General features: G+C 37.1%; 1 protein-coding gene across 5 annotated transcripts in view; it reads left to right on the top strand.

Moving 5' to 3' along the window:
- LOC134533297 (terpene synthase) overlaps positions 1–17,648 on the top strand; it is a 42,662-nt gene extending 25,014 nt beyond the window's left edge. For 2 of the 5 annotated variants that reach the window (XM_063370772.1, XM_063370769.1), the window contains exons 6-7: positions 843–1,084; positions 7,816–17,648. In XM_063370772.1, the coding sequence (XP_063226842.1) occupies positions 843–1,039 (197 nt within the window). In that variant the 3' untranslated portion in view covers positions 1,040–1,084; positions 7,816–17,648. Of the gene's footprint in view, positions 1–842; positions 3,240–7,815 lie in introns of those variants that run through there. The other 3 variants (XM_063370773.1, XM_063370770.1, XM_063370771.1) reach the window with 2 other exon arrangements.
- The last annotated feature ends 7,518 nt before the right edge of the window (positions 17,649–25,166 follow it).

Genomic DNA, 25,166 nt, shown 5'->3' with positions numbered 1-25,166 from the left:
TTATGTGCTGTATGATGAGATTAAATAAATATAATATGTGTGACGGGTATGTTGTATTGACGGCGCCTTACGAAAGATGTCTTTCAATTCATGCTTGCTTTTAGTGGCAAAGCGTCATGCTGGTGACGTGTCGTCTCTATGACAGGTATAAAAGAGATCCATAAGAGGACCAGACAGGGGAAGGGAGTGTCTACTGCACTACATTCAGTACAGTGATTACCAAGAGAAATGCTGCCACATGCACTTCCAACAAATTTTACTTTTTAACTAAAATTTTTTCATGATTCCTCAAAAAGGAATTGTTATAGAGAGGTGGTCATAATAAATAACGTATGATAAATATTGTAACAACGTAGTTTTACTGTATTTTGAATTTATTTTGACAATACTGTAATCTGATTTTAACAGTAGCAGTTTCTTGATTGAAATGGTAGGTCACGAACACACTTTATAGTGTTTAAAAAATCAATTTTTTTATTAACCTGTAATTTATTGGGGGGGGGGGGGTGAATGTTTTTGTTTATCATTCTGTTTTCCTTTAACTTATTAATAAGAGGGTTAACTTCGAGGTGAGTGTATGATAGGTGAGTGGGAAGGGAAAAAGTGTACCATACATATTTTCCATCAGTCTATTTTTTTTTTTTGGTAGTAGTGCGGAGAAGAAATTGAAGGGTCGTAAAAGAATGGTTGCTTGTATTTACAGAATTGTACTGTAGGCAAATGCATGGTGCAACTCATATTTAAGGTAGCTCTTGCCGTAAAAATGTCAAATCTTCATGCCTGTAATTATAGAGGCAGGTAGGTAACTACGGTGTGTGTGGTTCCTTGACGAGGGGCGTCAGACATTCTGCGCCAGAGGACTCGGGACGTGGACCTGAAGAAGTACTGCATCAGTCTGCTGGAGCGCTTCGGCTCGTTCGCGTACACGCGCGACACCTTGCAGGAGCTGGACGCGGAGGCCCGCGAGGAGATAGCGCGGCTGGGGGGCAACCCGCTGCTTGTCGAGATCCTGGACTCCCTCCTCAACTGGCGCTCCTAGGCCTCGCCAGCCCACCACAGCGGTGCCTGCTTGCTCCCTTCTTTGGTTGGTACTCATTCATGTACTGCATATGTCCTTATTTTCACAATACTGTATAGTAACAGCATCCAGCTCACAGATAACGGATTTTGACGGTGCCCGGATGTATCCCATTTCCGTACCAAGTAACTTCTAGATCACTGATATTCACCCGGAATAATCATCGGGGAAGACTTGTATGAGAAGTGACCTGACATTAGAAATTTGGTCCAGAATTGTGCCACAAGTTTCTTATAAATGCAAACTTTTGTGATTGAAGTATTTATGGATTTTTATGAAGGAGTCAGCTTCAGGCCACAACTCCTTCATCTTATGAGAGGATGGTGTTCCAGGTAGTGTGCTGACAAGCTGTTTGTCGCATATAGGGTTGTCATCAGCGTGTGGCAGTGTGCGTGCCTGAGAGAGGTGGAGGACCGCGAACAGTGTAGCATCGCGTAGTCGGTAAGCAGCACCACCGTAGGCCGTGGTGTCGCTCACTCCTGCCAGCAGCTGCCGTTAGCCAGGGAGAGCTGGGAAACAGCAGAAAACTTCTCAGCCATGACTAATAATTGATCAGAAATTCTGACCTTTACATTAACCAGGTAATTGTGGATTTTGTAGCTCTGTCATGCTCAAATAATTCATGACAATTTTTTTTGTAAGGATGGTGTGTAGCAGATATTTTGTTCTTGGAAGATACAGGACAATGTTGGTCTCCAGAAACTGTTAAAAGATGTGTGCAGTGTGAGGGCTATTGCTGAGGTTTCCTGAGTGGAGTGGCTACATATTACGTAGTGCGTTCTTAACTTAGACCTCTGTAGTTGTACAGTGATAGACAATATGTACAATCTACTAAGAAAAATAAAGCAGTGTGTATTTTAGTGCCATTTATCATGCTTACTTCTCAAGGTTGCTTTAAGATACTATGCTCTTGAAGGCTTCCTGTCACAGTAGAGTCATTTAAATCACTATATGAAGTCTTCATTTACTCTAAGTTAAGAATTATTTTAATTCCTAACGTATCACCTAGTTTTGTTGTTTTTCTAGTTTATTCATCTAAAATTCATTTCATGGTAATTATTGAATTTATTACTGAATTTGTAACAGTTTTGGATCGTAAAGTAACAATTTTATACCACTGTTGAAGCAAATTGATTTTAAAGATTTTTGTTTCATTAACTGAAACAGGTTTATCTTAAAAGTGTATTTTTAGTTTTTGGAGAAGTTTGCCTTTCATTACTTATATCAGAATCATTACTAATTTTTCTTTGAATTTTCTAATACTTGCATAGGCCTACATATTTTATTTCTCTTTACACTGATCCTCAGGTTATCTTGCCTTATCCTGTCCTCTGTGTTTCTCTTCTCACTTACCATATCCTTACATTTCCTTATCACAGTACCATTAATTTAACTTTCCTTTTAGGTTTTAGTATTTTATCTTTATCTGGATTGGTCTGTGACTTGAAAATGTGTTAATACACTAGAACCCCAATTTTACGTATGCTCATGGTTCCACGGATTGCATTCGTAAAATCGCTGCCTTCGTAAAATCGGGGGTTGCCCATTTTGAACCCCACCCCGCCATTCCCCTTTTTACCTAATGATAAATATTGTTTTACTTTTTAAATCAATAGATCTAGTATTATTCGTGTGTATTTGGTTGTAATAAAAATTACCTTTATATTAACACCAATATGCAACCTAAAAAGAAAATAACATCCCGCCTCAGCGTGCAAACAAGGAATGCGCGCTGCCCCTCCTCTACAGTGATTCGCCGCGCGGACTGGCGACCGCCCGCCCGCCCTCCTTCCCCTCCCCTGCCCTGCGGCCGGTCTATGCTACTGTCTCTCCCGTAGCAAACATTAAATATATCTACTGTACGTTGCAGCATATCATGTGGTGGAATCATGCTCGCTTTTCATAAACATTGTTATATCCAATTATCATGTGAGTAGTGACTTATTCTGGTTGTGAATAGCGTGTGGAATGTTAATACTAATAACTTATGGTTGCTACTACAGGACTAGAAAAAACCAGGGAAACCAAAAAAGTCAGGGAATTTGGGGAAATGTCAGGGAAATCACAGCTTATTTCGAGAATATTTTCTTTTGCTAACAAAAGTCAAACAGAAAATACATTTGTTGGTGTTTAGGCATCTCAAAAAATTCAGAAATGTTTAATATTACAAATTTTGGTTGATTTACCTTTTTTTCGTGAATTATCAATTTTTTTTTACTGTAAACACTTTGTTTTTACGAGAAAAAAATATTTTCACATGTTTACATACAAGTTCGATAGCCTTTACTGAATAGTTTCTGGAGAATTGATAATAATAATTTGCAAACATGTATTTCAATCTCAAACTGCGTTAATTTTACTAAGCTGCCATTTATTTTGATGGACATGTATCAATAATCCAATGCGGAATTTATTTACATTAATTCTGGAGACGATCGGCTTCTGTGAATTAATAGAAATAAAGTTACGAAGAGTTATTAAAAAAGAGCAGAATAATTTAATCATTTCCGATAAAATTTAAATTAATAATTTTTGTTTTGGTAAGGATATCAAGACCGAAGTGTTTTTAAAGAGAATATATTTGTGATTTCTGCTATGTTCCTATAGACTGGATGCATAGGTAGGGCTTATATGTTAATATTAAACAAAATATATTAAACGTAAAACCAGACTGCACATGTTGTAATGTCGGTGGGGAAAACAAATGGCATTGAGAATCATTTAAAAATTTAAAACTAAAAATATTTGAGAGAAAAAACACAATGTGCTATGAAGTGGGGCATGACCATAATCAGCAAATCTGCACGGGCGTCTGTATGAAGTGTGTGTCTCGTAAAACTAACTTTCAAAGTCAAATAACCTCAACTTATGAAACTGGCAAGATCAAGTTAACAAAATAAATAGTGATAGTTTATATTAGTTGTAAATTAAATTACATTACAAATGTGGTTATACTAGTTATTTTATTAAGTGGTTTCTACTTATTATTAATTTTTCATTTTGACATCAATTTTAGGTTAAGTTAGCTGTAATAGTTAATTCATAACCAATCTTTCAAATGCATTTTAAGTATTTTTAATGTAGCTAACCTATATGAATCAACTGTCATTATGATTTTAAAAATATTAATGCATCCAACATATTCTGACTGATTATGATGATATCACACTAAGAGCTAACCTAACCACTCAAGAGTGGTAAACTACTGGTAAACAACTTTAATGATTGGAAATTTTGTCAGAGTGTAAAAATGAAACATTTCCAGAAAAATGCTACTTTCCTTCAGAATTAGGACTAATATCAATAGGGTGAGTTCTACTGAGTAAAAACATTTTATAGATAGGTGCAGTTGAAGTCCTTTGCTAGTGTTTTCTTCAGAGAAAAGAGGTTATCATGTAATTTTTAATTTATTTTGGTATGCTTACATTTGAACGGTACATACAACCTTCTTTTCCTGCAGAAAAAAGTGTCAACATCAAGTGTTGCCACAGGATTATTTGTGTCTGAAAGGTCAGGGAAATTTGTCAATTCAAGTGTAGAAAATCTGGAAAAGTCAAGGAATTTTGGAATTCGAAACAGTAGAAACCATGTAACTGCTCGTATTTGACCACCTTTCCTCACTTCTTTTGTCACCACTGACACTTTTTTCCTCCCCACTGTTAACATTCCGCCCAAAGACATGTCAGTATACAATTTTTATGGGATTGATAAAGGAGGGGTGAAAAGAGGAACAGAGGCTAGTTAGTCAAGACTTGATAAGCTGAAGAACTACTTACCTGCCTTACATTCCTACAAGCTTCCCCAAACAGCTTTTTAAGTTAATCTCTAACAGCTTCTCGTTAAAAAAATTTTACAGATGCAATTTGATTTCCAGACTCGATGGGAACCGTTTCATAAAAGTGATAATAGGTGTAATGACAAACACATTCATGAAAACATACTGTAAATTTTATTTTAAAATGTTACCAAACTAAAATTAGTGTAAACATACCCAATAAACCTAAATAAATAATTTCAATTAACACATTATGGTTGGTAGCGCTTCTTGATGCTGTGCAACCAGTTTCCCCTTGAGCCCTCGGGAACAGAATTACTTTTACGTGCATTTTATGGGTTTTGATGGCAACTCTTGAATCTATCCAGCCACTCTTTGGAGGCCTTGAAGTTTAAACCCATTCTCAAGGCAAAAAGTCGGCCTTTTGTAATATCATAGGCCCACTAACTGGAGCACCTTGTGCTCTGTGCTGGGTAAACCGATCGGACACTGCATTTTCCAAATCGGAAAACTCTTCACATTTAAGGCTTTTCGCCTTTACGTTACAACACTCCACCTGCACAGCATTGATGATCAAATCCTTGCTGCTCTATATTATAGACATTGTCGACGCCGAGATCTTATGACGTCTCGCTATTTCGGCTTTCGGCACCTTACCTTCTCTAATTTCCTTAATAATTTTAAAAATTTGTTGAGTAGTGAAAGTTTTCCTTTTTTTACTCATTTCAAGAAATTAAATGTCCAAACTTATAGCAAAATAAAAATAAAGTAAACCAGTTGTTAACAAGCAACAGAGCAATCAGTACCAAATTTAATCAAAACTCAAAATCCAAAAATAACAGCCAAACTCAGATATCAAACTAATGGTATCGTAAAATATGTCTGAACTCGTAAACACCGAACATAGATTAAGTAACACCTTTCAGGATAAAATAAAGGGTTTTGGAGTGGGGGTCTAACATGTTTCGTAGCTATGCGCTGCACACGATTAAGGTTGCTATGCGTCACGTACCGGAAATGTTGGCTGAAGGAAGGCTGAATATAGTTCACTTGCGGTAAAATAAATATTGTTAAGCCCCTGGTAATTTTTCCCATTAAAGAAATTTTCAAATTTTAGTAATTTCCCAACAGAAAGACTGCTGTGTGACTAATAAACAAAGTGTATCATAATAACTTATACAGTATTTACTAACGGTAAATGGTTGTTGCGTGGGCCTTCAAGATATTCATTTTACCGGGAAATGACTTATTGAAGAAGGAGAGGAGGGTGCTGGCAGTTTCTCACTTTGTGAGGGGGGGGGGGGGGGTGTGACTAGATGGCTTGGGTTTCTGGGAGGGAGGAGCCTTGATAGAATGTGCAACAGGGGAGGGAGAGGTAAGCATATGACGTCATGCCGCCACCGCCAGCCTAGCCAGACGAGTTTCGCGCTCACAACCTACCTCGCAGAAGCCATTGCATTTTTTAACAGGATGTCCCATTTTTTTTTTGTTCTTGTAGGAACATTAGTTTTATGTATGCTGTGTGTTTGGAAGTAATATATTTTTATAAGTTTTCATGGTAGTTTTTTCAATTTTTTGCGATGCTATTTTGATGTCAAAAATTTGGTTTTTTGATGGTTTCAGTGGATGTTTTGGTAAAATCCGGGGTGTGTAAAATCGGGGTTCTAGTGTAGTATTGGAATTTTGTGTTATAAATGACATTAGTTATGAATATGTACTAATTAGTCTAAGTACATATATACCTAATGTAAATTTAAAAAAAAAATATCTCTTTTTCTAGGATTTGCAATATTCTTAGAAATATTTACAGTTTTACTAACCACAAGTTTTATAAACATTTATGGAGTCAGTTTATTGCTTCTGTTGCTTGTTAATTTTGCAAGACAAACAAGGTTGTGTTATTTGTTTTGTAAAACAAAGTTTACTTTGATTTACAATTGTTTTAAAAGTGCAGTAGTGTCCTGGTCATTACACTGACTTATTTCTTTGGTATTTTTTGAGTCTGAAGTCCAATAAGAGTTTATGTTTTCAGCTAAACATCTGCTTTTGTACTAGAAAAATTGAAAATTTGCCTTCGTTTCTTAAAATAATGCAGTTTTTTGTTGCTGTTGAAGTTTAAACAATATAAAAGAGTTATAGCATTATGTTTGGGAAGAAATACACTTTTATTACTAGTAAAATAGTCTTACAGGAGTACTTTCTATTTAACATACCTAATATAAAATGATTTGTATTTAATATTAAATTGTTAATTTGTTTCAGCTTTCATGTAACCAACATTGTAAGCTAAGTTACGTATATTTTTGTTTGGTTGTAGTAACATTTTATGGATTTTCTTAGAAAAACCTTGGAAATCATGGACAAAACCTGAAATTAGGTTTTTGCAATGTAGTGGCCACCCTGGAGGGGTTCCAGTTTACTTAATATCATTTCCATATTATTAAGTTTTTTATAATTGAATTTTTAAATAAATTTCATAGAAACACTTAAATCTCAGAACATAGTAGACAATTAGAACTTCAACATTTATACGTAGAAATTTAAGTAGGTAATGATTGTGCTTTGAGAAAAGAAAACTGATCATTTTATACCGTATTTTGGTTTTTATTTAGTTGTTCTTAATACTTTTTTCTTTAAGCCATTTTATTACAATTTTGTTAAAACAAGTCATACATACATATATATTAAAATTATTGAAACATGAAACAAACATGTTAAGTTCATATGAAACACTGGCTTACAGTAACATGTGCTAAAGGGTAATAAATATACATTACTTGGAAACACATTTCCTGCCGCTTCAGTGTATGAGGGCTATAAAGGAGAGGAAATACTATATTGTAGTCCATTAATGATTACAATAATTCTTTCAAATAATCTTTCAGTGATCTTATGTAGCCAAGTTGCTATAATTTTCTTATTCTGTCATCACTTGATTTTGATTGCTTTGAATTCCCTGAAGGGGTCCGGACCCCACCCGCGTCCCCTGGCCGGATGGCTGCTGCCCTCTGACATCGCTGGCTGTTGGGGCCCGCTGGTCCAGGCCATCAGGGTGGATTCCAGCTGGATCCAACATGAATTTTTCGCAAGTGATAAACGTGGTAAACGATGCAGTGAAGTGGTGGGTTTTTTCAGGGTGCTCCCATTTCCTCCACCAATTCTTCCATCACTGCTCCCTCCACATACCTAAACCCTCATCGTCTCTACCAACCTTGATGTCCAGGAAATGTTGAGTGTTCATTCTTTCACTTAACATGTTTTATAGTATAACCATCACTCGCATAGCTCTTTCACACTTTTATTATAGTTTAAAAATTTGGAAAAATAATTCTCGCATTTTGCTTGATATTTTTGGTTCCGCTGTTAGATTTCGAGCTCTTTGTGTACATAGTAAGCATGACCTTGCCAAATATCACAGGACAAAGCTCCATGCAACAGCGACGGTTTTGAAATTGCTGTCAGGCCGTGTGGTAGTTATAATGGGAAAATATAGTCATTAAAAACTTGTTTAAGATTTGCCTGCACAATATGAATTCCCGTCCAGTACAGTCAAATGTTTTGGTTCCGCCATTTGCTCCATAAGATGTTTTTTTTTTTTTTTTTTAACCTATGTAAGATGTTGCCCGTAAACTTCTCTTCCCATATAAAGTTATGTATTTTAAAGTTTAAATACATTATTCGTTACGATATTACCACTTAACTACTGTATTTAATTAACAGAACTACAATCCTCGCCTCTGTGTAGCACGTATAAAAATGTACCCATGGCTAGTTGGCATCATTCATGTTTTGTTACTTGATGCCCATATAGAGAGCGCGCTGAAAGCATGCAATGTGTGCGCTCTGTCTCATGCCGATTAATTTACATTCTATAGCCTACACTTTTTCGTGATTAGTGTTAACTACAATAATAGTTATTCGTACACAACATTAATTCTTGCTCACGTTTTAGTTACTGTTTTGGTTTTTCTATTTTATGTTGAACGAAATTTGTTTTTGTTGCATGACTAAATAATTTAAATTGTTTGTCGTCCTTTTGTATACCGTACTTTTTAATTTAACATGTGCATTCTGATGGGTAGTTAGTCTAGGGTTACTTTGAAGATGCTGAGTTTAAACTAAAAAACTGTTTTGTTTTATTGATATTTATACTAACAATGTGGCATTTGGGCACACGTAAATCTTCTGACCATTGATTGCTTCAAGCTACCCAAAATGCCCGGCACTGCCTTCAAAACACTTGGCTTGTTTACATTACTAATTCTGCAAGTTACACATCGTCAAAGCTGATTTTAAATATAAAATTCCCATTGTTCTTCAAATGGCAATATTATGAGTGCACAGTAGTGGAAACCTGTCCGGCACACGTCCAAAGATGACAAAAAATTTTTGGCAAATCATACTTTAAGGTTTCATTCCCTGTATTTGTATGACTAAGGAGCAGTGAAAACGACATAATCTCATATCTACATTATATTACAATATTTGCTTCATGAGCATATTACAATCAAACTGTAAAATGTTTGTGAAAATTGTAGGTGTATGAATAAATAATATTGGCAAGCTTTACCTAATACCACAATAAGAAGGAATGCTACTCATATGCTTTTGGATTTTTCTCTGACAGTTAAAATTTGCGAGAGCTGGTCTGGCCTGGAGTTGGGAAAGCAGTAATTTGCAAGAGATACAAAGTTGTATTGAAGTTACGTTCAAAATGTATATTTTATATATTTAAAAAAATGTTAACTATGTAGTACAAAGTGCATACATAGTTGCTGTTCTAACTGGCAAGTTAACATAGTGGAGTACTTACTAACTTGGAAGTGACTGCTGTTAGCTGTGGTAAGAGGTACGTACTTATGAGAGCGGTGCAGTTGTAGATAAGTGTATTTTTAAGACTGTGAAGTAAGCTGCTGTTTATTTCTGTAGCTGAGGAATGGCACTATGGGTTTAGAATGTGCGTGACATCACGAGTCACTACACGTCTTGCCTTTGGCTCTAATACGAGCTGCTGAGACAACATGTGGGTTCTGCATGTATGGTTGCAATGTCAGGGACATATATGAGGGTCATTCAATAATAAAGAGACAGATTGATGTAATAAATACTGTGTGTTTTAACAAAATGAGACTTTTACTACTTCTCAACATAAACCCTTACCAATATTAATACACTTGTCCCAATGATTTCACAATTTTTTTATACCTGATGCAAAGAAGGGTTTGTCTTGTTGTTTGACCCACTTTCCCACAAATTCCTTGACCTTATCATCGCTACTGAACTTTCTTCCACGTAACGTCCCTTGGGTGGACCAGACATGAAAATCTGAGGTAGCCAAATCTGGACTGTAGGGAGGATGAGGTTGTATCTCCCAACCCATTTCTTTACTGGTTTCTGGGTCAGCTTGGCGGAGTGAGGGCAAGCATTGTCGTGTAGCAACATTGTGCCTTTTTTTTTTGGAGATCTGCGAGATTTAGCTCTCTTTGCTGGCTACTTTGTTGGTCAACATGTCTGAGTAGTAGACACTGTTTATTGTACACTGATTGTCCAAATAATCACAAAAGATGACACCTTGGCCATTCCAAATAATCACAAAGGATGACACCTTGGCCATTCCAAATGATGGTCAAACTGTCTGAGTAGTAGACACTGTTTATTGTACGCTGATTGTCCAAATAATTACAAAGGATGACACCTTGGCCATTCCAAATGATGGTCAACATGTCTGAGTAGTAGACACTTTATTGTACGCTGATTGTCCAAATAATCACAAAGGATGACACCTTGGCCATTCCAAATGATGGTCAACATGACTTTTCACGCTGATGCTTGCGCTCTGAATTTATTTTGGACAGGTGAGCTGATGTTTTTCCATTCCATGCTTTGTCTTTTGGACTCTGATTCAAAATGGTGGACTCAAATTTAATCACATGTTAAAATATTGCTTAGAAAAGAGTCATCTTCCTTTTCATGGTTTCTTTCAAGTCTGTACACACTTTGAGTCTTGTTTCCTTGTGTTTTTGCATTAACTCTTTCAGGACCCATCGTGCACTTGTTTTGCTGTACTTGAGCTTGTTCCTGATAACGATATGAACTTTGCCAATATTTACTGCAACTGTTTTTGCTATATGTTCAACTATAACACATCTGACTTCACGAATAATGTCATCAGTGCTGGTTTCCAGCGGAGTTGACACTTAAACTGGCCGGTCAAGACATTGCTCATCAATCCCGGAGATTCAACTGTTTTTGAACTGTTTTACTCACTTATAAAAATTTCCGCAGTTCATACTTTTTTTACCGTACTGTAAAATCATTTCAGATAATATTTTAGCCAGTTTTTCACCTTCAGATAGCAAAAAAACTTATTACTGAACGTTGTTCAACTAATGTGGAAACTTTAAGCGGACATGCCATTGTTAAATGCAATATTGAGGTTATAAACAAAACATTTTTAACCTTCAGCTTTTCTCAGCTCATCCAAGTGATGCAAACCTAAAGTCATGAAAGTACAAAACTCCTCCTACGAACTGTTTCATTTCTTCATCAATTTGTCTCTTTAATTATTAAATGGCCCTCGTAAGTACGTGAAGAAGATAAGTTGTATTTCTTTTGCAGACCAAATACTATACTAAATGATATAGTTGCATTAGAATATTTTTTTTTTTTTATTTTTAGTTTGATTTATCTAGGAATTTGTAGGCATGCATATTTGTTTTTAATTAAGTTTCAATTTTTAAATGATATTTATTTCAAATTGGATGGGGAGTTCTGGCTAAGCTCTGATTACCTGTTCGGGTACAGTTCTTTATATTGATCATTAATGTTTCAAATTTGAAAATGTTATGTTAGGCTACATCTCATAATACTTTTTAATCAGTATTGGCTACTTTTTAAGTGGAGGGAAAAAAAATCACATATTTATAAGATGATTTAAAAACTATTTTTTTTTTTCTGAAAATGTTTGTTAAATTTACAGTAAATAAACATTTTTGGTGTCATATACGTACAGTGATTTTACAAAAGTAATGTATTTCCCTTTTATGTGTTATTTTGGTTATAAATTTGCAAATTTAATTTTCTCTATTGTATATACATAGTATAATGTATTATGTAAGTAAAGGGTAGCTAGAGATGATGATAAATTAAGTCAACTTAAAACAAAAATCGTTATGAAATGTTGTATGACAAGAAATGTGCTATTTGTTTTGATTTTTATATTACCATTTTTTGTTGTTCCAATATTTCTTTCACTTAATTATTTTAATAATTTCTTTATCTAAAATTCTAATTTATAAAAACAATTCTGCTTCTCATATATATGTATATGCGTGTGTATAGATACGTTACAGTTATCTATGGTAAGTATACTTCAACACCAAAACATCTTCTTTTAAACAACGTGTTTGATTTATAGCAGTCTTTGACAGCATGTGTGGACACTACAACAGTAAAAGTCAGTGTGTTCGAATGAAGTTAATGTGCTGTTGAAAGAGCTAAAATACTTGTATACTTAGCTTAAAGTGTGATCGTGTTAGCTATGTGGCTGGCCAGTTCCTCTGTGGTGATGTCACGTGTCAAACACGTTGCTTACGGGTGCCTGCGTCTACCCAATAGTGCCATGGAGGTTTAGGACTATCACATTGGCAGCTACAGTATTCTGTGCAGATGTTTCCATTAATGGTAGTCAGCTACACGTGTAGACTTCTTTGGTAGTGAGCTCTGTGCTCTTCAACGATGTTTTTATAAGCATTATGTTGAGTCGGAGTCCCAGGCAGTTAATGTAAGTGATATAGTGTAGCATATTATAGTGCCATAATGCTCTACGAATACACAGCATTTGTCTGAAAGCTTTCTTGTATTGACAATAAATACATGTTTCCTCAATGTTAACCCTTACATAGAAATTGGTTAAATGTGTGGAAGTGTTACAGTTAGTTATTATGTTCATTCTTTAAGAAGGGTGCTATGTATAAAATCTTTTTTAGGTACGTAGAAATATTCTTTATTTACGTAAATTTATTTTGTCAGGCATGGCATCAGTATTATGTTTTATAGGTAACAACTATGGTGTGATTTAAAATGAAGTCATTTGATATGTGATAAAAGTCAGTTTTTATTTATTTATAAATGTATATATTTGTCATATTTGTAGTAATTAAAGTGTGGTGAATTTTTGGTTGAGTGCACTGTATGCTGGAAGTACATGCACCAGTTAAGTTTACACTGGGTATTGGGCAAACTTTTTCTAAGAGATTTAAATTAATGAGATGTAAAATAACTGGTTTACAAAACACGTTTTGCACAACATTGGGAATAGCTTAAATAAAAACATTTATTTGTAAGCTCGCAACCATAATCACTTGAAATATTTTGGCTGGGCAGTGTAATGAACCGTGTATTTAGTCCCATGTTGAACATTTTTGATTTGTAGTTTTTTTTCTTCTTTTAATGATAAATAAGGTACATGTTTTCATAGTAATTTTTTAAGGTGCCGATATATACTGTATTTACTCGCATATAGGTCGCGGCAATTTTACCAGATTTTGTGGGGAAAAAATGAAGTGCGACCTATATGTGAAAAAAATTTTTTTTTAATTTTTTGAGGAATTTTTTTGCAGTATTTTGCTTTAAAAAGTTTATATAGGTATAGGCAAATTTATTTACAATGTACACATACAGCGAAACCCCTTATTTACGTTACCGTTATTTACGTTTTCCCGTTATTTGCACTATATTCTTCAGGTCCCGTTTAGTTCCCATTTAGTCCAATACAAAACTTTCACGCAAATTACGACTCAAAAATCGAATCCATCCCGCTATTTACGTCACGTAACAACCATAAACAACCAGAAAATACAGTGGGTACTTTAAGAGTAAATAAGATTAGCTAGTAGGCCTAAAAACACTAAAAACATCGTGAAAAACATTTGCGCTTATAGTCGGCAATGAACATTTTAAATCGCAAAATATACATTTTTTATAACATGAAAAGTTGCTTTTATTTCTAAACATGTAATAATTTAAGCCTAGGCGTGTAAAAGTCCGAGTAATTATAGCAGGAGACAATCTAAAACGCACGAGGAAAAAACGTAAACTCACGAATGTAGAACGTGGCTGATTGTTAATTTCTGATACTGTATTTATGTCACAACTTAGCCGAAATACTGGTACGAGACAAACTTCACAAGATAAAATGAGCGGAGTCTTGGTAACTGTTTTATACGTATTTTATAATTTCGGAAGTATTGTACAGTTGACGCATATTTTTTAAACCAACAATTTATTTCTGGGGATCGTAATTAATTAATTATTGGTCAAGACATCAAGATTAACGTAAACTTGAACATGTCACGGCAGCGAGAAAACTGGTGCGTATACCAATAAACTGGTATTAGAACTGTAAAAAACTGGTACACGGGAGGTGGAGCTTATATTTTTTTCCACCAAACTCTCATCTACTGGCTGACTGCTGATGGAACGTCACGAGTCTGGGCGGAGCGTTGAGTGAGTTATACTGCGCATGCGCAGCTCAGTGACCAAAGAGCGAGCAGGCGCGCCGTAACAGCAGCTGATCAGGTACAATGACCTTTCTCCGCGCACGGCCCACGGCGCGGTAATGAATTACCGGTGCGACCTATATGGGGGGAATCTTAAATACCAAATTCAAGACCTCAAATTATGGGTGCGACCTATCTGCGATGGCGACCTATATGCGAGTAAATACGGTACCTACATGTATATAGTTCTCATGTGTACTTATCTGTAAGTTTTGATGGATTAAATCACAAAGCCCTCTGTCAGCAAGTCTCTACTGTTTGCATTACAAGACAGTCCAGCTTCCAAATTTTTTGAATGAAATACCTAACAATATTCACTGCCTGTGCAATCTACTAAGTTATGAATTAAAATTCAAACTTTACTTGTCACGGCCAGATAAAATTTAAACACAGAGTGGCTCAAATTGTATTAATTTTTATTTTGATGTTTATTTGACAAGCAAATATATTGCTAGCATATATTAAGATGTAATAAAATTGTTTATTATGAACTGACAATATAAGCTTTTTCTTTCTGTATTTAGTGACTAATTGTTTGTTAGCTGTAAAGTAATGGCAATTATCAGGAACAAATTACATTTTAACTGTTTCAATAAATTTGTTTAAATAATTTTTTGGTTTGCTATTTTCTGTCTTATATCCAACTTTTGCTAACTATGTATTTTACAATTTTTACACTCCATTGTGGTTTACTCTATTGTCTATATTAACATATTGCCCCAAATGAAATAATCTATCACAAAACTGTGTTAAAAACATTTTTTTATGTATTTATCATGAACATGTAAGGAAGATATAAATGTGAGGTTCCTGCCTCTGTATATCTTCATTGATTCAGTGTACAGTGCCCTGATACTATGTCATCCCTTCCACCTTAGAAGCTCTCTCGTCTCTAGCCAGACCAAGTGAGCAGCCTTCTACGAGACTAGCACTCCTTCAACTGAGTTAGTTGTCCACAAGAATAGCAGCTTAAAGTGTGACAGTTATATGTGATATGATACATGATATATGATTCAGTTGGATTCGGGCTTTAGACCTTTAGGCTGTCAGTTGCATTCATGCACTGCCTTCATTTTGAGTTCGCTCAGAGTTTATCTTTACAGTGCTTCCTGTTTTCTAGAATTACATTTAACATTTAACGCTTTTACATTTGGTATTCCCATTCAAACTGTACTCTCGTTGCGGCCGAATGTCTGAAGTGGACAGATGTGTTTTTACAGTCAATTAATTCAGTTTGTTCGTAAGCCTCAGTTGACAGGTGTAGACAGTACGATATTTGATTCTTTCCTTTCCTGGATATCTTCAGGACTGAAATCTTGCTGTTGTTCATATTGTCAACTACAAATTCACATGTTAATGCATCCTGATCTTGGGGCATGGGGAACCACAAAAAATCATGGTGGTAGTCAAGAGAGGAGTTGATGTGCGTGCTTTTGTCGGAAGTTACATTGATGGTAATATTTTTTTTTGTATTTATTTTATTTTTTCATTAATGGTCTGTCATCTATAATTTGTGTGTTGTAAAATATTATGGTAGATTATTTAACTTCCACAGTGAATCATTATATAAACAACTTTATAGCCAAAGTCTGTGAAATCAATATATAGATATCCACATTGCATCTCTAAACAACATACTCAGTCATTGAAATCAAAAACACATAACCATAATCATACAAACGCAACATGAACAATATTATTATTCTTAGTTTTTTCAGTATCGTAAAGAGCCATTATTTTCTCATATCTAGGTATAAAAAAATATTGGCTACAATATATTAACAAAATTAAGCAGAATCCTAAGTTATTCTGGAGCTACACACGTATTATGAGAAATGGCTGTGTACAACAACCATCTGTGTAGGTTAATGATTTTGTCATAAAGACAGAGAACTTAATGTCAACTGCTGTGCTGATTATTTTTCTAGTTTATTTCTAACCTGATCACCTAAAAAAAAAAAAAATCCATCAATTTTTATATGTACATATTATTGTATTCCTATGGTCAATATCACAAAAGTCTGGTTCTATGGGTTGTAAAATTCCTAATGTTTATACTATCAACAGGTTCTCATGCTAAATTTTATTATATTATAATAGGTTGCTCACAACTTCTCATTCCTCTTGTATAGTACTTCTATGAGGGAGGACCCATTCGTAGATGTAGTAGTGAGTTCTCTCGCTATATGGGGTTAGTAGATACCTTCACTAAACAGCTGCCCAGTCGGCATCATTTTTTAGGTTAACGTTTGATCATAGTATTGTTTTTCTCTTACTGTTCTCGTGTTCCGCCTGCAAAGTCGTCGTGGCAGGTGTAAAAGAAGAAAGATTATGTTTGAAATTTTGTTTCCTACTTCAAAAATCAGCATTGGAAGCTTACCAAATGCTTTAGCAGACTTTCAAGGAGGATGCTATGAGCCGCACACAAGTTTTTGAGTGGTTTGGGTGCTGTAAACATGGTGAGATGAGTGTTGAAGACCATGCTCATTCTGGGCGCCCTTTGACATCTCGAAACTATGAAAACATTGAAAACATTTGCCAGCAGATTTTGACTGAGGATTTGCAAATGAGATGAGTTGTCGCTAAATTTGTTCCTAACATTCAAACAGGATCAGAAAGACCATCCATTTTAATTTGAGCCAGGACTTGAAAAGAAAGATTGTAAGTGGTCCAAACTTTTTGACCGAAGTCATTACGAGTGTTGAGAGTTGGTGTTACGGGTATGACCCAGAAACCAAGCGTCAAGCCAGTGGAAGACTCCCATATCCCCCAGACCAAAAGAAGCAAGACAAGTGAGGTTGAATGTTAAGACAATGATCATTATCTTTTATGATGTTCGTGGATTTGTGCACCGGGAATTTGTTCCCCCTGGCCAGACAGTTAACCAGCACTTTATTTGGAAGTTTTAAGACGTTTGCGTGGGATGTGCTGAGGAAATGCCCGGAACTTTGGCGATCAGGTGACTGGTTTCTTCATCATGTCAATGCCCCCGCACACATGGCCTTATGAGTGAACTGCTATTTAGCCTCTCAGGGATGGTCTATCGTTCCCCACTTTCCGTATTCAACAGACCTAGCTCTTCCTGTTCCCGAGAATAAAAGAAAAAAATTCTAAAAAGGAAGCATTTTGATGTGGAGGTGGTAAAAACAGCTTCGCAACGGGCATTGGAGGATATAAAATTTAAAGAGTTCCAGAGGTGCTTCAAACAGTGGGGAAAAAGACTTGACTAATGCATTGCATCTAATGGAGAATAATTTGAAGGTGTCTGAAGGAATTTTGTAAACAAAGTAATATATAATTGTTTTGTGATAGAAATCCAGGTTTTTTGGGGCCCCATCATATACTATAATAAAACTGTAAACCGTCATGTCTGTAAATTGAAAATATTGCAGGTGATGTAATTAGTGTAACAAATACAATGACTATTTTTAACATTTTTCTGTTTTAACACACTAATCTCCAAAACTAATACACAAATTTTCATGGGGTTTAAGATAGCTCTTCATTAGTTGCTTTTTGAAAGGCACTCGCAGAAGTTTTTGGATGTTTATCTCAGTGACACGATCATCACGGTATTGTATGCCAAAGAACCAATAGCTGGCACTGTTAGTTTTTTTTTAACTCACTGTTTATATCTTTCTAAGGATTCTGGACTAGTTTTATTGACTTTCCCGCCACAAACAAGCCATAAGCTCCAGCCATTAGTTCGCACAGTTTTTACACATTGTTACGGGGGCACTTGCTGGGGCCGGGGGTTGTTCGGACGGTTTTAAGGTGATATGTTAGTGGGCGCCACCACGTGGTGAGGCACGTGGACCCGGTGAGACTCCTAACTCAGGGTGTGACGTCACCCATGTGAGGCGTGATTTTACCCCCTGAAAACACCTAGCACTAAATCCTGCCCGCTCTCAGCGTCGGGCACGCTATTATCACGCAGTGGACTCTCAGGCGTCCCACACGCCGTCACACTCCACGTGGTCATACAGATTTAAATAATAAAATAATACGTTAGATTTACACACCTGATTTATTCGGCTAATTCAACTCACACACGTACACGATTGAAACAGTATAAAACGCCCGCGGCACGAATCGGTTTAGGTGTAAAGACCCACCATGTGGTCACATTTCAAATTACGTAATACATAGAAGAAAGGACCATTACTGGTCGTAACAGTCCCCCGACCGAGAGGAGCTCCTAGGACGAAAAGAAAACGATTTGGAAAGAATTAAAGTTAAACAGAATTACTTAGCAGTGAAAACAAGCGGTGAGGTCCCCGGAGTGCTGAAGCGTCTGCTCTCGGTCGTTGATAGCGGAAGACTGGGCTGAGCTCATGGCTCAGCTCGACTAACATGGCGTCCTCCCGCCGAAACAATTGCCGTTGAAGATATTTGTGAATTCGTGCCACGGGAAACTAAAGTAAGTAACATAACAAGAATGATTTAAAAATTACGTGACATTTTCTGAATAATGCAAAAGAATACTACAAATTACAATTATTAAGAATGACATTTAATTATTGTCTGGCTTCGGGTTTCCTCTGGAATGTCCAGAAACGCTATTATATTTTGATACCTTATTTTAATTAAAAGTACATAAAACCCTCCAGCCGATCTGCCGTCACGTTGCACTTGGGTAACATTAAAACAAATAACACAATAACATTTAATTATGTTTTAGGGGTGCGGTGTACTGACTTGACAGTGCCCTCTTGCCGGGCTGTGCTGAAACATGACTGTCCTACGCACAGAAAGTGTTTTGTTTTATTTAAATAACATTTTTAATTATTATTATTATTATTTATTGACATTTTATGTTTTGTTCTATGGTTATGTATTTGGACGTATCTGCAACTACCATTCTCTATGGTGTAATCTGAGTGACGCCGAAGCTCAATTAACAAGACCCCTCTAGGGAACAATAGACTTAAAACGGCAAATTGAACATTTTATTCAATAATTGCATAACAGAATTTTCATTGTTGGAAAATCCTATTTTAAATTTAAGGCATTTTGATGTATTAATTTGTTTTGTTAATTGTCTGTGAGTGATTTTGAACGTGTAATTAGGTCAACAATCTTAGTGTTTCGGCCAATCAGCGGCCGTGTTACTTAAGAGAAGCGTCACTACGGAATTAACGGTAGAGAGTCTTCAATTAACGGCGACGATGGCTGCATAGCCCGGGTTTAAATCCCCTCAAAAATCAACGAAGATAAATAGCTGGGTAGATCATCCTACAACCAGGATGTTTAAAACGTCGTATAAACCTAAAGTACATGTTATTTAATTAGGGCACGTCATAACTGACGTGTATTTAGGAGTGATTTACCGTGAGTAAACAGCCGACTCATGATGCTATACTAATTTAACTGTTTTCTACCTACAAACATCGTAATATTTCCGACGGACTTTTAAATATTACATTTTATTGCTGAGCATGTTAAAGAACCTATTGAGACAAACATTTTATTAAAAACAATTACGCATCCTGTTTCTACACTTGATTTTGTTCAAACACCCAGAGGTGAACTGAGACAGATGTCTCAAGATGCTTTACCGCAATTATTTATTGAGTTCAGCCGCGGAATATAAAAATCAACTTTAATCACGAACACTACAAATAAACATTATTTTCTCACGCTAATTTTTGATTATAAATTGAGATTTCAACAGACATTATTATTTTGAACTATATGAACTTTTGATTTCCTTCTATCATGTGTGCAACCTAACTCCAGTAATTTTATCAAATATGAATGGCTTACCACTGGACCAACCAGAAATTAAATTATATTTTTATTTTATTAAAGGATATTTGTGTTAATCATATGTTTACCTGTCGTCATTTTGCAGTGTATGTGTATGTGTCCTTTATGATTTCAATTTGTCTGTTGTTTAGTCTCATGCCCTTTGAAGATTTTAAATTGCGAGAATATTTAATATTTCTCTTATGTACCACACTACATTAGCCTTGACCTATTAAGGAATTTAAGTTGTGCATAAGGGTGGCGCCCATATATCAATTTTGAAAATTAATTTAAGAATATACTTATTTTACAGAGCCATAAATAGCTAAAGAGAATCATTTATTATTCAAATCTCATTACACTAAATGCTTTTAACTGAGTGAAGGAGGTTGTATGAAACAGAGTTAACTTTATTATTAAAAATAGTAATAGTCAAAACAACTATATTTTTGTTTCTACCTAACAACACCACACGTTCTCTGTGTATATGTGTAGATAATACATAGCATAGAAAGTGGCAACCCAACTAGTGGGGCCCGATTTGTTTGTATCAAATCTATCAGGTTTGTTTACATACAAGTATTTTATTGAACTTTCAAGTGCGCAGGATATTTGTTGTGATTGTTAATTGTAGTTTGTTAGAGGTCTTACACAATGGCTCAGCAGACATATAATTTAAGAAGTAGGGCCAACAGTATGTGTGAAGAGTGCCCCACGACTCACAGCTCCGACAGTGACACATCGTCGGCCATGGAGGACTGTAATTCGCCAGAGACAAGAGTAATGGATATACCTACACACTCACACACGCAGCATAGTGAGAGGTTAGGGCGGCCAGTGTCACCTCTTCCCACAGCAGGGGTAACACCAGAACAGGACAAAACTACAACTGCACCGGGAACATCCACATCGAGTCCTGACATGACACTAATGCTACAACAGGTGTTACAACAGCTCGCCAAACAGGCCGAACACACAGAGCAATCTGAAAATAGAATCATGTCCCAACTCTCCAAGCAGGCAGAGCAGATGGAGACAAAACTAGACCTCACTTGTTCCAGTGTACAAAGTTTGGAACATAGCATAGAGGAGAAGCTAGTGCAACAACAAAGAGAGGTTAACCAGGTAGTGGAGAAGGTGACTCAGACAGTTGAGCGGGTAGGTGAGTTGGAAACACAACTACTAGCCATTCGCGAAAATGTGACCCTAGAACAACATGGTCTGAGGGAGTTTTGTCAGCGCAGTCAGGTCAGCATGAGGGACGAGCTGCATGGACAGACTCAACGACTCGAAGTCAGACTGGATGACATAGAGGTGGCGACCTCTAGCCTACGAGATTGCCTGCAGAATCTGACTGTAAGTCAGAGTTGTACACCTGACACAACTGGTAATACACATCGAGAGGCAACTGAAGTGCCACCTACACGTACAGATAGACAGCCGTACAACACACCTGGGTGCAGTTATGACATCCAACCTGCTGATTCACTACCCAGACAGTCTGTAGAGAATAGGGCAACAGTCGAGCCTAGAGTAACTACAACAACAACAGAGCGCCATCTGGACCCGGTAGCTCTGATGCACCATCCAGCAAAGCTGTGGGCAGAGGCAATGCCTACGTTCGCAGGCAGAGCAAATGAGAGTCCTATGAGGTTCCTCAGAAAATTCGAGGAATATGTGACCATGTTTAACCTCACCGACGGAGAGGTTATGAAATGTTTGAACAACGTGTTAAAGGGTCAGGCATTCTATTGGTGGGAGCTGACCAGCACCAACACCCACAGTTTCACCCAGTTCAGGGAGCTGTTCAGACTGCAATTCTGGAACATCAGAATCCAGAGTAATCTGAGGGCACAACTCCACACAGAGAAATACGACCCAAGGAAGGGCACATCTCTGGAGGCACATTTGTCTACCATGTATGACAAGACAAGGTATTTGGACCTCCCTATGACCGATGAGGAGTTTGTGGCTGCCATGTTAACACAGCTGCCGCTGAAATACCAGAAGCAGTTGTTTGGCCTACACTATCGTGATGTCACTGTGACCGGCTGCTCAAATACGATAAGCTCGAGAAACTGGATCGAGTAGTACCCAGGACAGAGGAGGCAGACCGAGCACCACCTCACCAGAAGCAGCACCAGGTCAACCCTTACTGGCAAGGACGTGAGGGGAAACAGAAACCAGAGCGCCAGGCCGCAGTAAACTACATGAGCTGGCAGGCAAGGGGAGAAGCACCTCGTGGTAACGGCGGACCCTACCACAACAGATACAAAGGGGCACACTACAACAGGAAGTGTACCTGGTGGCCCAGCAACAAGGGATACCACAGTGGTGAAGAGGGGGCAGAACGAGCCAGGAAGAGTGCCCGTTATGAAGAGAGAAGGCGGTCCTACTCGCCAGAGCAACGGCCACCCAGGGAGTCCCGCAACTACGGTCGTCGTGCCTCATCCGATGACGAGAGAGAATATCACTACAACCAGCACCGTAGGATGAAGGAGAGACAGTACCACGACCAGCGTGAAGATTCCCGCCTGCCATACTACCGAAGTCCCAAGACGACAGACAGCGGTGGAGGCAAGCCCCACTACAGCCACCCGTCTGAGCAACCGGCGTCGCCCAACAGGACGTTTCGCCAGAGCCAACAACCTGAAATGACCAATCAGCATGGAGCACGTCCACGCTATCTACTGGAAAACCCTGTTGCGGCAGAGTTTAAGTCCGCAGTACAGGAAGCAGCTGGTACCAGTACATGGTACAACAACAACAGGACTGTGCCAGACTCGCAGGATGCGCGAGTATCAGCAGGCACCCTGTACTAATTGGATAGGTCCGAGGCGATCAACCCTATCTACCTGCCCCGACTGAGTCAAGAGCAAGAGGAGAAAGATTTACCCACTGGTGAAGATGTGGAGGAGTTTATAAGCAAGAAGCTTACAGCAGAAGCTGCAGTCCGCAAGAGGAGGCACCCCGCATCAAAATTAGCAACCTTCAAAATTGGTGACCTAGTGCTCAAGGAAACTAATCCAGTGAGCAGAGCTTGGTAAAATGTTACCAAGAAATTGTTTTTATTATTTGATGGTCCATATGTTATAACTGGATCCACTCATGAAAATTGCTATGCTTTAGCCGAGCCATCAAGAGGCCAGTCAATAGGCCGTTACAACATTGCACAGCTGAGGGAATATAAGAACCCTACCACTGCAAAATAAATATTGGTCGATGCACTAGTTAATGTTTACCTCATTGTCATGTGAGCGAGTAAGCTGGAGTAACAGCTGAGAGCAGTCTGTATGTGATGGCTAACACAAGAGCCATATAATCCCCGTGTTTATAGTGTGTTATGTTGTTATGTATATGGTACGCCAGAAGAGGCGTAATATAGCCGTTGAGTAGATCCTTGCATAAGAGCAGAAGTGTAATTCCCGCCAGTGTCCTGTGACGAGGTGAAGTGACATGCCACACGCACTGGGATTTTGAGTAGCCAGTGAAGCTATTATGGGTATAAATTATTTATGAGGTATTTGAGTATTTTACGGCTAATGTATTCTTCGATTTGGGTACTGACCCACTAACACTAACACATATTGGGAAGCACTAGACTCGCCCTATTTACTGTGAAGAGCTCTGTAATTATCTAGCAAGACGACATGAGTGTAACTGTGTTCGACATAATACAAGTGTGATGTTAATTCACCTAGCTGTGTACACATGTGTAAACACTGGCATGCAAAGCAGTTCTACAAGCACAAAACACTTTGCAACTACAAGCAAAATTATTCTAGGTTACCTTGTTATAGGTTATTCCAGTTGATATTTCGTTGCACTGTAACACTTTTTCTTGCAGAGTTCACCACAATTTAAAATGAAAATAGATATATTATTTTTGGTTTGATATGAGAAAACTAATGAAATATGAAGGAGTAATCCCTTTTCTGATGTTTTAGGTTGGTATCACTTGGGGATACTGATTAGAAAAGTATGCATTCATTTCGCATACAAATCCAATCTGTTAGTAGTGTTGAATTTAATTAGGTTTTATTCCTATATTTGTTGTTAAAAGAAAAAGAAAGGGGTATGCTGATCTGCTATGAAATGATAACAAGAAAATTTGCAGAAAACATCTATATGAAGTTTTATTGTGAGAAAGGACCCTATACAGAAAATTTATAAATTTTCATTATATGAATCACTCGATTTTTCGAAGTTGTTTATGTATTTTATTTCCTTGAAGAAAAATCTTGGTATAGGCTGACCTGAAAAACACTGTGTAGAATCCTATGTCGCGAGATGACACGCTCTTGCAGTGCGTGTCCACAGGCCTCAAAGTAAACCAACTTCAAGCTATACAATTCTCCCAGCAAAAGAGAAAAATTTTCAAGAAAATATAATTTTTTTTTGTCATAAAAAAAATACTTAATTCAGCTCTGAGAAAAGAGGAAATGAAAAATGTACTACTTAACAGGAGCTGTTGCAAGCTATCCTGAAGAACACATGTTTTGTTTACAATTGATAAGATAGCATGTTGCTATCTACACTGAGGCTAGAAGCCTCAGACACATTACAAGGCTAAATTCCTGTGAGGAATATATTCGTGAAAAATTAACGTGAATTTACGACCCAGCGAGGCCCGCTGCGGGTCGATAAAACACGACGAAAATGAAAGTGAAATGAAAGAGCACCGAACAGCTGATCTCCTCTGATAGTCGCCGGAGTGAAATCGGAGACCACCAGTCAGATAACAGAGTTCAAGTTACTCACTCGCCGAGACGACTGATATAAGAAAAGAAAAAAAGAAAAGACAAGAGAATTCGCCTGCTGCTGTAAGAAAAGAGGCGGATGAAGATTAAACAAGAAAAGGAACATATAGTGTGATTTCTTTCACACAGCCTTGTTACATAGCTAAAAACACTTTGTTTAGCTAAAAACAATTTTTGTTTAAAGAATTTAAAGAACTCATTTAAAATGTTATTAAAATCAGGCTATTATAATAACAGCCTATAAC

This window comes from Bacillus rossius, chromosome 6 (genome assembly GCF_032445375.1).
Source record: "Bacillus rossius redtenbacheri isolate Brsri chromosome 6, Brsri_v3, whole genome shotgun sequence".
NCBI classification, from domain to species: domain Eukaryota; kingdom Metazoa; phylum Arthropoda; class Insecta; order Phasmatodea; family Bacillidae; genus Bacillus; species Bacillus rossius.
The sequence above is the reverse complement of the archived record's forward strand: the minus strand, read 5'-3'. Positions and strand labels throughout refer to the sequence as shown.